At 31.6% G+C, this 14,940-nt stretch overlaps 1 protein-coding gene across 1 annotated transcript in view; it reads left to right on the plus strand.

Annotated features, from left to right (window-relative positions):
- The first annotated feature begins 9,602 nt into the window (after positions 1-9,602).
- The window catches only part of LOC148302472 (sex peptide receptor-like), a 190,574-nt gene continuing 185,236 nt past the window's right edge, over positions 9,603-14,940 (plus strand). The window contains exon 1 of the mRNA XM_088271561.1: positions 9,603-11,304. Coding sequence (XP_088127687.1) covers positions 10,684-11,304 — 621 coding nt within the window. The 5' untranslated portion in view covers positions 9,603-10,683. The remainder of the gene's footprint in view (positions 11,305-14,940) is intronic.

Here is a 14,940-nt window from a genome sequence, read left to right on the forward strand (position 1 = left end):
CTCCGCTTCAGGTACCAGTCCAGGGTTATATTGAATAAATATTAGAGTGAAAAAAATACTTAAATTTATTTGACTTCCCCCCCAGGAATCCAACCCGGGACCTCCAGAACGGTAGCTGAGCGTGCTGACCATTACACTATGGAGGCGGATAACATGTTTAATAAAATATAATATAAACCACATGAAAAAACCACCCCTACGCATCTTTAAAAAACATATTACCAGGGATATAGAAATGGAATGGGTGAAAACCTGTACATTTCATTGTGCTCGTTCAAAGCCATACCACAATACAAGGAGCGTATTCTGAACGTGAAAAACGTTTCACTTAATATCTTTTACCAAAAAAATCATGAAATCGAATCGAAATTTGCCAATATTCGTCAATTAAATACATTTGCCAAGGTTTATATTATCTCCTTAAAATGGGTTTCGGTAACAAAGAAATTTGTATCCAGATATTTGCGTATTTAGGAGGCACGTGTTCGTTTTTCTGAAGGGTTTAGGGAAGGAATTAAAATTATTTTATTCATCATCGATCTTTGAAAGGTATTTATCTGTTTTTTTTTGCCATGTCTACGAATAAATACTAGGTATTTCAAATGTCTAGTCTTCATAGCAATATTCTCTCAATATACCTACCCAAAGTATCTTATTTCCTCTGATATTCCTACTTAACTCTAGCATATCGCTCACTCCTTTAAAAAAAACTAGATTTTTCAGAAGATCGTTTTTAAAATTAAAAAAAATGGAATAAAATGATTAAAAATATATATCAAGCCACTTATTGAACTTTTTACTGTGCAACAGATCTTTTTATGCAAAACCTGAAGGTTTCTTCTCCATTTGAAAAATATTTTAAAAAAATAATTAAACAATACCTTTTCTTCAAAATGAAAAAACAACACACTCTGTCCTGTAGCGAGTAAATATTTACAACATTTGCAGTGTGTCCAAATACTTGTTCACAAAATCTGGATTATCTCCAATTACAGGAGTTATTTTCATATTATTTTTTGACATCACATCAAAGATGAAGAATAATATGGAAGTCTTGGCATTTACGTGGCTTACGACCATCAAAGGCTGGTTTAAGTGATCACTTTACACACATGTAACATTCACCAATTCTACCCATGATTGACAACCACACTTCTCAAATTCTTGAAGGTTCCATAGATATGATCCAATTTCAAAACATTATTCTTGAATCACTAGAGTTTCTCTAGATTTATATTTTACATATTCAGACTTTTTTTAATGAATTACCTTACGTCCAAATGACTCTGAAATCTAATTACGGCTTATGCAACAAAGCCTATCATGTCCCTACTCAGGCCTCAAACTTTTAAGTTTTATAGCCTATGCCTACTCGTGAGTGGATTTACTCTTTATGTTTAAAGTTACTTTAATTTCATGTAATTCATGAGTGAATTTTTTTGGCGAAAACACTCGCTATTTCGCTAGAGGCATGAGTTTATATATTTCATCGATTCTTAGTTATCAGTGAAGTTACTTAGGTGTATGATATTTACTTTTTTTTTAATTTCACTCTTATATTTATTCTATATTACCCTGGACTGTTACCTGAAGCGGAGGGCTTATCACCTTTCCTTCATGTGTTAACTATCAAGATAACACTGCGTTTATATGATGCAGTGCCCTATGCACCATTGGGGTGCGGATAAGGGTTTGTAATAAAATGAAATGATTTTAATTTTCGATTTTACTCAGGAAGTGGACATATTCAGGCATGTTGAGCCAATGTTTTTATATCATTTCATTCTCCGTTCAAAATTCCCATTTCAGAAAAATGTCGTACGTCAGTTCCGGTTTCATCGCCACGAGTTTGTTGGACGTTTCCGTTCTGTTTCCGTACCGGAAGTTTCTCGAGTCGTTTGTTAGTCTCCCAAGTTCGACGGACCACCGTATTTGTTTTGGAGGTACCTCACAGCGCTGGTCGTAAATATTATTTTAGTAATTTAGTACTACCGCTTTTCAGGAAAGCTGAAACACCCCTTTCGGTCTATACAATGAGAAAACAATAAAATGGATGTAAACAGAAATCGAGATAAAGCGCTTGTGTAAATTGTAGAGGAATTTATCATTTCAACCCTTTAGCATAGGCAAAATAATTCATTTAATTCTGATTTTTCGATAAATTTGAAACAACACATACAATTTTTTTTTTAATTTTTTTTTTATTTATTGTTTCGGCATTTACTTTGTGGTAAAACATGTTAAAATGATTACCGAAACACTTGTTTTTATACCACTTAAGTGTATTAATGACTACTGGTTTCAGAAGCTAAACTTCAGTTATCATTCAGACCTGATGATGGAAATTTGCTTTCCGATACTAGTAGTCATAAATTGTAAAATGTTTAAGGAAACACTTGTTTTTATACCGCTTGAGTTTATCAATAACTACTGGTTTCGGAAGCTTAACTTCAGTTATTATCCAGACCTGATGATGGAAGTTTAGCTTCCGAAACTAGTAGTCATTAATAAACTCAAGTGGTATAAAAAAAGGGTTCCGTTAATCATTTTACATTTTTTTAGTGTGTCCATATACTTGTTCACAAATCTGAATTATATCCGCCTAGGAGTAATTTTTATAATTTTTTTGACATCTCAGCATGGATAAAGAATAATATAGAAGTCTGGGCATTTACAGAGCCTACAAATGTCATATGCTGGTTAAAGTGATCACTTTACACACGTTTAACATTTACCAATTCTACCCATGATTGACAACCACAATACTCCATTTTCGGAACCCCTAGATATATTGATAGAACTCGTGACACAGTTCATGTGAGTTCACTACCGACAACTATGTTGGAATACGGGAAGCTTTTGTCAAGCAAAGACTCTTTGTCTTTGTATGTAAAGTCCGAGGTGAAAATGGTTGGAAAAGAGATAAAAAGAGACAAAAAAAAGGTATTTTAAATATTTGAAGGTCGGATAAATAGTCAAAAAAATTTACTGGTATGTATGTGGCAAAGAATGATTGCAATGACAGAGTAGTGTGGCGTTCTATTCTCTTTGCCCACTAATGCAGAAAAGCAGCATGGTGGTTAGTTAGTTAGTAATTTTTTTTTCTTGAATGTTTTTCGCAAATACTTTGTGGCACATTTTATGAACTTTATCAAATTAAACAACTCTGTTTTAACCACTTTTTTATTTATTATAAGTACACTTTAACCTACCGGTTTCAACAAGAATCTTGGCATCATCAGGGTTCATTAAATTCTAAAACATAAAAATATAAAATAATACCCTTATCCGCACCCCAATGGTGCATAGAGCACTGCTTCATATAAACGCAGTGTTATCTTGATCGTTTACACATGAAAGAAAGGTGATCAGCCCTCCGCTTCAGGTACCAGTGCAGGGTAATATTGAATAAATATTAGAATGAAAAAATCACTTATATTTATTTGACCCCCCTGGGAATCGAATCCGGGACCTCCAGAACGGTAGCCGAGCGTGCTGACCATTACACTGCGGAGGCGGACTATTATTACTTAAACATTAAAGTACTCATAATTAATTACATTCCCTTACTAAAAACCTTACCTAATTTAGGATTTAGTTTTTTGGAAGGAAATCTAATAAATTATGAGTATTTTAATGTTCTAGAATTTAATAAACCGATAGGTTAAAGTATACTTTTATATTATATATTATATTATTTCGTCCGCCTCCGTAGTGTAATGGTCAGCACGCTCGGCTACCGTTCTGGAGGTCCCGGGTTCGATTCCCAAGGGGGGTAAAATAAATATAAGTGATTTTTTCACTGTCATATTTATTCAATATTACCCTGGACTGGTACCTGAAGCGGAGGGCTGATCACCTTTCCTTAATGTAAACCATCATGATGACACTGCGTTTATATGACGCAGTGCCCTATGCACCATTGGGGTGCGGATAAGGGTTTTATTATTATTATACTTATTATAAAAAAGTGGTTAAAACAAAGTTATATTATTTTGAGAAATAAAAAAGTTTCGATGTTTCGAAACTAGTTGGTTAATAAAAATGTGAGTGGATCAAAACACAAAGTCTTTTTATTCCTCAAAATAATATATCAATATGATCCACAAAGGTAATGCTTTCAATATTCGAAACATAAAACAAAGTTGTTTAATTTTATATTAGTTATTTTACAGTCGATTCAAATTACAAATAGATGACTAACCCTGTACAAGCTCCATCTGGATCAACGTGTTGTAATTTGGAAGCTGAGGTTTGAACCTCATAATTATGTTTATATAAATGATGTGTTTGAATCGCATAATTATGTTTATATAAAAGATACCTACGCCGTGATGTATAAACTCAAATTGGTTTACATAGGTATGTATGTACAATGTTATAAGAGAAGTCATATGACGCTTGAGTTGTCGGAAGGTAGCGTTTGTAACCAATTATGAAGAGCAAACATATGTGTTTTATATATGTATATATATACATAAGTATATATATATATATATATATTATTTTTTGACATCTCATCAAAGATGAAGAAGAATATGGAAGTCTGGGCATTTACGGGGCTGACGACCGTCATCGGCTGGTTTAAGTGATCACTTTACACCCGTGTAACATTCACCAATTCTACCCATCATTGACAACCACACTACTCAAATTCTTGAAAGTTCTTTATATATGAACCAATTTAGAAACCTTGTTCTTGAATCACTAGAACTTCACTAGAGACATCTATTGGTGAGATGTAAAGAAGCCTTTTATTAAGAAACTCTTATATTAGTATGTGAGGTCCAAATGCCCAGACTTCCATATTCTTCTTCATCTTTGATGAGATGTCAAAAAATAAATGCCCAGACTTCCATATTCTTCTTCATCTTTGATGAGACGTCAAAAAATAATATGAAAATAACTCCTGTAATTGGAGATAATCCAAATTTTGTGAACAAGTATTTAGACACACTCAAAATGTTGTATATAAATATATATATATATATATACATATACTTATATATATATATATATATATTAAATTTATATTTATATATTTATATATATATATATATATATATATATATATATATATATATATATATATATATATATATATATATATATATATATATATACATACATATATATATATATATATATATATATACATATATATATATATATATATATATATATATATATATATATATATATATATATATATATATATATATATATATACATATATATATACACACCCTTTGCCTTCATGTAAGTAACTATCGAGATAACGCTGCGTCAAGACGATGCAGTGCCCTATGCACCATCGGGTGTGGATGAGGTTTAGTTGAATATCTATTTGTATATACAAATTCTTCTTCTTCGAACCATTATCCACACCGATGGTACATAAGGATGCGTCATATTAGCAGTGTTAATTTGATCGTCAACACATGAAGGAAAGCTGATCAGCCCTCCGCTTCAGGTACCAGTCTTCAAGTCCAGCCTCAGGGTAATTTAAAATAAATATTAAGTGAAATTGAATTTATTTAACCCCCCCCCCCTGGGAATCGAACCCGGGATCTCTAGTATAGCCAAGCGTACTGACCATGACACTACGCTTGTCTGCAGGTAGGATAGTAAGAGAAGGGAAGGTAAATATGAAAAATTCATCACAAACACCCAGACCAATTAAAATTAATTATTCATGTATTCATTTTACAATTAGCGGGAATCGAACCCACGACACTAGTTTCACAGTCGAGCGTCTACCCAACTACGCCACGGTGCCTGCTGAAACATATATGACTTATTTATAATAACGTTAGTTTAAAGTATTATTAACCTTTGAATCTTACATTACTTTTTGTTATAATTTATTATGAATTATATGAAGGACTCTGGTAACAGACCTTGGAAAAACTTTTTTCTTTAAATTCACGAGAATTCACAGTATGTAATGTGAGATTTTAAATATTTTTTCGTGTTATTTCAACTGCGGGCGTATAAAATATTCTTAATTAATGAGAACGATTTAAATGAATAAAAAGCGCCCATAAAAATAAAGAAAATCTCAGTAAAACTAATAAACCTGAATTATTTTTATACGTGGGTTTTTCGATGATATAAAAATAATTTTAATTTAAATATCATTAAAACCCAAAATGGAATGCTGGATTATATACAACCATTTTTACATCTCAACATAGATGAAGAAGAATATAGATGTCTGGGTATTCACAGGGTTCACGACCTGACTACTTTCTTCATTCACTGTTCTACCCATGATTGAAAACATTTAAAAATATATATAAATACACAATTAGCTAACTAACTAACCACTGCGCCATTTCCTGTAGGCGTCGGCAGAGAAAATAGAACGCCACACTAATCTGTATTTACAAACAATCTTAGTCTCCACATTTATGCATCTCGTCATGCATACACGTTGATTATTCCAACCCTCACATATGTATATAAATATATATATATATATATATATATATATATATATATATATATATATATATATATATATATATATATATATATATATATATATATATATATATATATATGTATATGTATATATATATATATATATATATATATATATATATATATATATATATATATGTATCTATATATATATATATATATATATATATATATATATATATATATATATATATATATATATATATATATATATATATATATATATATATATATATATATATATATATATATATATATATGTATATATATATATGTCTATGTACTTTGTCTACTTCCACAGTGTACATTTATACAACTTCGACTTCCGGCATTCCGGAACAGTTCTAAATTATACCAGAATTATTTTGTTTATACCAGTATGTTAATTAAATATGTACATAATATAATATATACACCAGAAATATGGCGTTTCCGGTCTCACCGCTGGTGGTTGATTTCTGTGCAGTGGCGTGCGTTTCATACGAGCATATCACAAATGCTTGCTTACCTTGCTTTCTTCAAAACCTTATTTACACTAACCCAGTCAATAGTGCAATGGGCACAACCTTGCATTGACGTGGAATTAATTTCAAATTAAAATAAAAGAGACTACTTTACTTTTAAAAATTATATTTTATATTTATTGATTTGGCGTTTAATTTGTAGAACTCCATTTTAATTTTTGTATTGATTGTTTATCAAACATAGATTTTTTTAGTCTAATAAGTTGTATTTTGTTGTTAAAAAAAACACATTGAAATGATATTGTGACAATTTTTTCACCAAGTTATAGCATTTTCAAACGAATGTAAAGATTAAATGGACTGACGGTCCTTATATAGCTATACAATTCTAGGTACAATATTAATTTTTATGTGTTTTTTTATATTAAAATACAACTTAGTAGACTCATAAAATCTGTGTTTGATTTGACAATAAGTTCATAAAATATACATTATTTGTTAAAGAATATGTTTAAAATCAACAAATTTTAATAAATATTAAAATTCTATGCACGTCACTGTACATACCAACATGTGTTTATATTATATATAGTGCGAATGACCTTTAACCTTCAGTTATCCAACTTCCTTTAGTAGTGGCCAAGTTTGTAAAAAGAAATCCTGAATTTAGTAGATTATTTCCAGACGATTTCACCCAAATAAATCAAATTTCGTCCGTGATAGCTCAAACCAGCTGAAAGATAAAAAAAAAAACTGAAGTAATTTTCATTATAGGTCTCTTTTATCATAATTTTCCAGATTGACCGAATTGACCAATTGGACCGAATTTACCAATTGGACCGAATTTACCGAATTTACCGAATTTACCGAATTCACCGAATTTACCGAATTGACCGAATTGGACCAAATTGACCGAATAGACCAATTGGACCGAATTGACCGAATTGACCGAATTTACCGAATTTACCGAATTCACCGAATTTACCGAATTCACCGAATTTGCTAAATTGACCGAATTTATTAAATTGGCTAAATAGGATGAATTGACCGAATTGACGAATTGATCAAATATTGACGAACTTGTCGAAAATTAAAACAATTCAAATACTTAACGGAACAAAAATTATATTGTATCTTTGTAAACATATATTTCTCTTACAACATTTTGAGTGTGTCCAAATACTTGTTCACAAATCTGGATTATCTCCAATTATAGGAATTTTTCATGTTATTCATATAAATAAATGTATATTTCTCTTCTTTTACTGGTGCATAAGGCACGGCATTAAATTGACGAAATGTAATGTTGATCGCTTACTATATTATGAGGCGAATGTAGTAAGTAACCAATAAGAGCATAAAAACGCCTGGAAAAAGTTGGCATGTTCAAGGATTTCAAATACATATGCGTGGTCAGGTCTGGGGTATGAGGAGACGCATTGATGTGGAAGAGGTGAAGGATATTTGCAATGACAGATTGGTGTGGCGTTCTATTCTCTCTGCCTACTCCTGCGGAAAGCGGCGTGATGGTTAGTTAGTTAGTTTTAAGGGTTCGTTTGAAAAACCAGATATCTCGGAACAAATTTGAGGTCATACATATTCAGGAAACGCTATGCTCTGCGAATAATTTTATACGGAATATTAATATTAGGGCCTTCGCCATAAGGGGCATTGTTCCGTGAACTCCCCCAAACTACCTTTATTTCCTAATTTACCTGTTATTTAATTTACCACTTTCCTTATATATATATATATATATATATATATATATATATATATATATATATATATTTATATATATATATATATATATATATATATATATACATATAAATATATATAAATATATATATATATATATATATATATATATATATATATATATATATATATATATATATATATATATATATATATATATATATATATATATATATATATATATATATATATATATATATATATATATATATATATATATATATATATATATATATATATATATATATATATATATATATATATATATATATATATATATATATATATATATATATATATATATATATATATATATATATATATATATATATATATATATATATATATATATAAATGTGTATATATATATTTATATATATATATATATATATATATATATATATATATATATATATATATATATATATATATATATATATATATATATATATATATATATATATATATATATATATATATATATGACGAAGTCATGCGGTCTCAATATAGATGAAGAAGAATATGGTAGCTTAATAAAATTCTTTCACTATTCCAACAAAGATGGCTGTTGTACTCACATGTACTATGTCACGAATTTGATGAATATATCCAGAAGTTCCGAAAATTTCCGAAACCTAGAGCTCCATATTTTTCCACATCATTTTAAAACACCGTATTGCGGAATGCATCGAAACACATGTCAAAGTAGATTTTATGAAAAAGTGGTAATTAACTAAGTAAAACTTAAATTTTAAATGCGTAGATTTTACCAAAAAGTGACTGCCAAATCAATTAATGATTTCAAATTCTTCTTCATCTATGTTGTGATGTCAAAAATGTAAATTAAAGCTGTCATTTCAAAAAACTTACCCACGTTTTTTTTTTCTTTTCAGATCGATCCAGAGTGATAGTTGAAATAATCAATAAAACTTTACATAAAGTGTTCTGTGTAACTGAGTGTGCATTGCTCATAATCAACCCTTAAGTGCATTGGTGGGGTCCAAAATCAACCCCGATTCCAACTTGCTCTTAATCGTTGTTACTTGAAGTTCTCACCCATCCAAAATGAACAACGATGAAGCTATAAGGGCCCATCAAAGAGAAATATCAGAAAAGGTCAAACTGTTTTTCTCCCTGTGCTTCTTAAACATGTTTTTCTACACCCTTTACGTCTTCGTCAAATTCCCCTCAAACTGGTGGTCGATCTTGAAGAAAACTCTGTTTTTCAGAATGAACTTAACAATTTTCGAAACAGAAGCTGAATTATAGATGCTGTTGAAATATATATTTCCTGGTGACTCGACGGAAAGCGGATGGAATGCTACAATATCCTGATTTTGGAGACCGCTAAATCGATCGTTTTGACGGATTGATTTAATTTAATTTCATCTTAAGTTTTTGATATAAAATTATCAAATGAATCAGTAGCTAGTAAGTTACCAAATTTGTGCTCTGAACGGAGTGAAAAGCTGAGACCTTGAATTATAGATACTTTTAAGGGTATTTATTTGTAGTGATTCGGCGAAAAGTGAAAGACATGCTGTAACACCCTAATATCGCTTAAGTTGTCGTCTTAACGATTTTATTTTATTTTATTTCATCCTACGTTTTTTATGTCAAATTGTCAAATTGATGAATCATAGATACTTTTAAACGTACAAATTTATTTTAAGTGTTTCGGTTAAAAGTGGATTGACATGCTGTAACACCCTAATATCGCTTAAGCGATCGTCTTGAAAATTTGATTTTATTTTAAGTCTTTGATGTAAAATCATCAAATGGATGTATTATAGATACTTTTAAAGATAAATATTAGTAGTGATTCGACGAAAAGTGAATAACATACAGTAACAGCCTGATATCGATTTGATTTGATTTCATCCTAAGTTTTTGATGTAATATCATCAAATCAATGATTCATAGATACTTTTAAAGATATTAATTTGTACTAATTCGACGAAAAGTGGATAATATGCTGCAGCACATTGATTTTGGGGGTCGCTCGAGCGATCGTCCTAGCGATTTGTACACATCGAACCAATCCTTAATAGAATCCAACGACATCCCGACGGACAGCATCCGACACCCGAATCGTCACCAGGAATCCAAGCACAGATTCGAGATGCTGGAGACAATCTTCAACACCAGGCTGGACAGCGATCTGAGAAGCACGATGTATCCCAACACGACGTCTTTCGCCAGCACGTCGTCAGACGACTACTTCACTGGCTTTGAATTAAATTCTACATCTCCTTCGTTCATCAATGTGACAGGTCAAGAGTCCTGCAATAATTCTAACGATTTCGTCAACGTAACGTGTGAGTTGCCTATAAGGTATGCTCAGCCCATGTATGGTTACATAGCTCCGTTCTTGCTCGCTACCACGATCGTTGCCAACACCCTTATCGTGGTGGTTTTGAGCAGGAGGCACATGAGGACCCCTACCAATGCTGTGCTGATGGCGATGGCCCTCTGTGACATGTTCACGCTGCTGTTTCCTGCTCCATGGCTGTTCTACATGTACACCTTCGGGAACCACTACAAGCCTCTGACACCCATAGAAGCCTGTTACGCCTGGAACATCATGAACGAGGTAAGTTTTTATTTTATTTTATTTATTTATTCAGCATTTTTACAGCTATAACAATACAACAAACAATAACAATGAATAAATCTACAGCCAATTACAAAAATCCACCGATAATGTTATTCTTATTACAATGATTAAAGAAAACACTTCGTTTTTTACCACTTGAGTTTTATTATAGACTACATGTTTCAGAAGTTAAACTTCCATCATTCAGGTCTGTATAGTAACTAAAATATAAAATATAAAATTGTTCTATAAATAAGGAGAGGGGAAAGTAAGACGAAGGGGTTAGTCAAGGAACGGAGTTTGAAAACAAAGGAAAAATGGAAAATTCAGGTACCAGTCCAGTGTAATATTGAATAAATATTAGAGTGAAAAAATCACTTATATTTATTAAACCCCCCTGGGAATCGAACCCGGGACCTCCAGAACGGTAGCCAAGCATGCTGACCATTACACTACGGAGGCGGACAAATAATTTATAATATTTTTTTAAATTTCTTTCAACGTAACAATCTGTTTCCTGTCACTTACGTCGCGACTTTGAGCAACAAGTTATTTTTTTCGACTAACTTTTAAATTATGTCCGACGGGCCCTTTCATTCGGCGTATATCCGAAAAGTTAACTTTTTGTAAATGAAAAACTTCACAAAGGACCTTTATGATTTTTCAGATAAAAAGTTAAACCCCACTTAAAATAAGCAGGTGACTTTTTCAGCTTTCGCTTAAAGAAAATAACTTTTCCATTGGCAAAATAACGTATTTAAAAATGTTTGTTTATGAAGACGGGTAAAAAAAAACCATTAAAAACTAACTAAATAACCATCACGCCGCTTCCCCGCAGGGGTAGGCAGAGAGAATAGAGCGCGACACCACTCTGTCCTTGCAAACATTCTTCGCCTCTTCCACGTTCATGCATCTCCTCATACATACCCGCCCATTGTTACGACTCCTAACCTGACCACTTTCAAGTATTTGGCATACCTGATCGTGCCATGTTTTTCTCGGTCTTCCTCTGCTTCTTTTCCCACTAACATTCGCCTCATAAATCCGTTTTACCGTTCTTTCCTCACTCATTCGTTCCATATGTCCAAACCATCTCAACACACCTTTCTCAATTTTATCGATAATGCTTATCTTAGCTTTGCATTCCTTCCTTATTTCACTATTCGCACATCTATCATACATCGTTTTGTCGCACATTCTTCTGAGAGATCGCATTTTGACTGCATTCAGTCTACTTTCATCCTTCTTTTGCCAACTCCATGTTTCACTTCCATACATTAGAGTTGGAACCAGGACTCCGCTGTGCACTGCCAGTTTAGCTTCCGCTGATAGGTTTTTATTTGCTATAACTGATTTCAGTGCACCATTCACTTTGTTTCCAGCATTCACTCTCCTTTCTATGTCTTTATCAATCTATCCATCCCTAGAAAACATACTACCCAAATACACGAAATCATCTACCTGTTCTAAAATCATTTTATTACATTTTATTAATTTAAATATGCTGACTTTATTTTAAGGTCCGAAAATTTCAAAATTTGTTTGGCATTTTTTTGGCTGAAGTGATCACTTTATACACTTGTGTAAATTTACCACTCTGCCTTAATGGACATCCATATTGCATTGTTATTATATTATTTTAAATCACGTTTTTTTCAATCACATTTTCATATGGTGTATAAAGTGCATCGAACTTTTGGTATCGTCAGGGAGGGGTTATGAACTATAACCTAACTATGAGTATTTCAATGTTTTAGAATTAGTACATAAACCCTGATGATGACAAGGTTCTTGTCGAAACCGGCTGAAAAAAATGTGCCAATCAAAAGTGGTTAAAACAAAGTTGTTTTATTTTATAAAGTTTATAAAATGTGACACAAAGAATCTGTGAAAAACAATCAAGAAATGAATTATTTTTTTTCAATTAATTTATGGGTTTTGATAAATGTTTGAAAATAATCTTCAATCAAATTAATAAAAACCTTCGAATTAATACTGGGCTTTTGTTAATGGTATTTTTATGTATTTTAAAGCATTGCTAACTTTGTGGTATGGTAATATTAATCTCTCATTCATTCATCGTTTACTTTGTGTAATACACAAAAGTAAGTAAAGTAAGTAAAAGTATGTGTTTAAGTAAATGGTAGCATTTTTTTAAATTTTATTTTTATTTTTTAAAAACTCATTCCAAAAAATAATATGAATTGTAAATTATATTATATGTACAAGCACGTCCACGTAGCTATATTTTCCACGTATTTTTACCCTTACGTGGTAAACTTGAAATGATTAATATAACCTTGACCTTTTTCGTCTAAATTTCATACAGTGCTCCAGCGGTTTCCAAACGTTTTTGACCACACATCCTTATTACAAAAATAAGAATCAATTATACCCCTATATATAGCCCAACGTATAATCGCTCTCTTCTTATTTCTATCTCTTAATGTTCAACAGTATTTATAACATAAATGTGGAATTATTTAACTGGCTTTATTTTTGTCAATGTCACTATTTTTTAATGTACAAGCTGTATAATTTCCAAACAAATAATTCATTCATTCAAACCCTTATCAGTACCCCAATGGTGCATAGAGCACTGCATAATATAAACGCAGAGTTATCTTGATTGTTAATATATGAAGGAAAAGTGACCAACCCCCCGCTTCATGTACCAGTCCAGGGTAATATTGAATAAATATTAGAGTAAAAAAAACGCTTATATTTATTTAACCCCCCATGGGAATCAAACCGGGACCTCCAGAACGGTAGCCGAGCGTGCTGACCAATGCACCACGGGGGCGGACATGTATATTACAGAAATTGTATATTAGAAAAATATGTCCTACCTATCGAATTTTCGCGCACCCAACTTTGAACACCACCGCATTTACTGTATAACAAATAAATCCGTATATAACTCTAGCAAGTTAATTTGATACATTATTTAAACAAGTCCAAACTCTTGTACTGTAATTCAGGTGCCTTTCAGTTTTCAGGCGGCAGGGCTCTTTGTCTGTCTCCTCTTTCAGGCTTAATAATATTATCTTTCAGGCTTAATAAGTGGTCGTCCTGAAGGTGGCTGTGAAATGACACCCCTACGTGTGTGGAGGCTGTATTGGATTACAGGGGATGAATCGAATGCGCTAAATAGGAGATCGTTAATCAAGGGACGGTCGGGCAAGTGAACCGAATTTAAGCGAGCAGATGTATACACATCGCTCACTCCTTTCAACAACGTCATATATCAAAAAACCTAATTTTTCAGGAGATCGTTTTCAAAGTTTAAAAATATAACAAAATATATTAAAAATAAATATCAAGCCACTTATTAAACTTTTTACTGAGCATCAGATCTTTTTAGGTAAAACCTGAATGTTTTTTCTCCATTTGAAAAATATTTAGTATATTCAAAAAATCAAAAAATAAAACATTTTCTTCAAAATGCAAAAACAACACTTTCTGCCCTGTAGCGGGTAAATATTAAGTTAAAAATTTGCCGCTTTTGCTGGAATACAGTACATTTTCCGGACATTCCGAAAACATGCATGACTGAAAATTGACGATTTTTTATTTATGACGTTCTTGAAAGGAGTAAGCGATATGTGTGTCTCTTATCTGTCAGACTATGTC

This window comes from Brachycentrus maculatus, unplaced genomic scaffold (assembly GCF_059751285.1).
Source record: "Brachycentrus maculatus isolate JH-2025_06_01 unplaced genomic scaffold, ASM5975128v1 h1tg000449l, whole genome shotgun sequence".
In the NCBI taxonomy this organism is placed as follows: domain Eukaryota; kingdom Metazoa; phylum Arthropoda; class Insecta; order Trichoptera; family Brachycentridae; genus Brachycentrus; species Brachycentrus maculatus.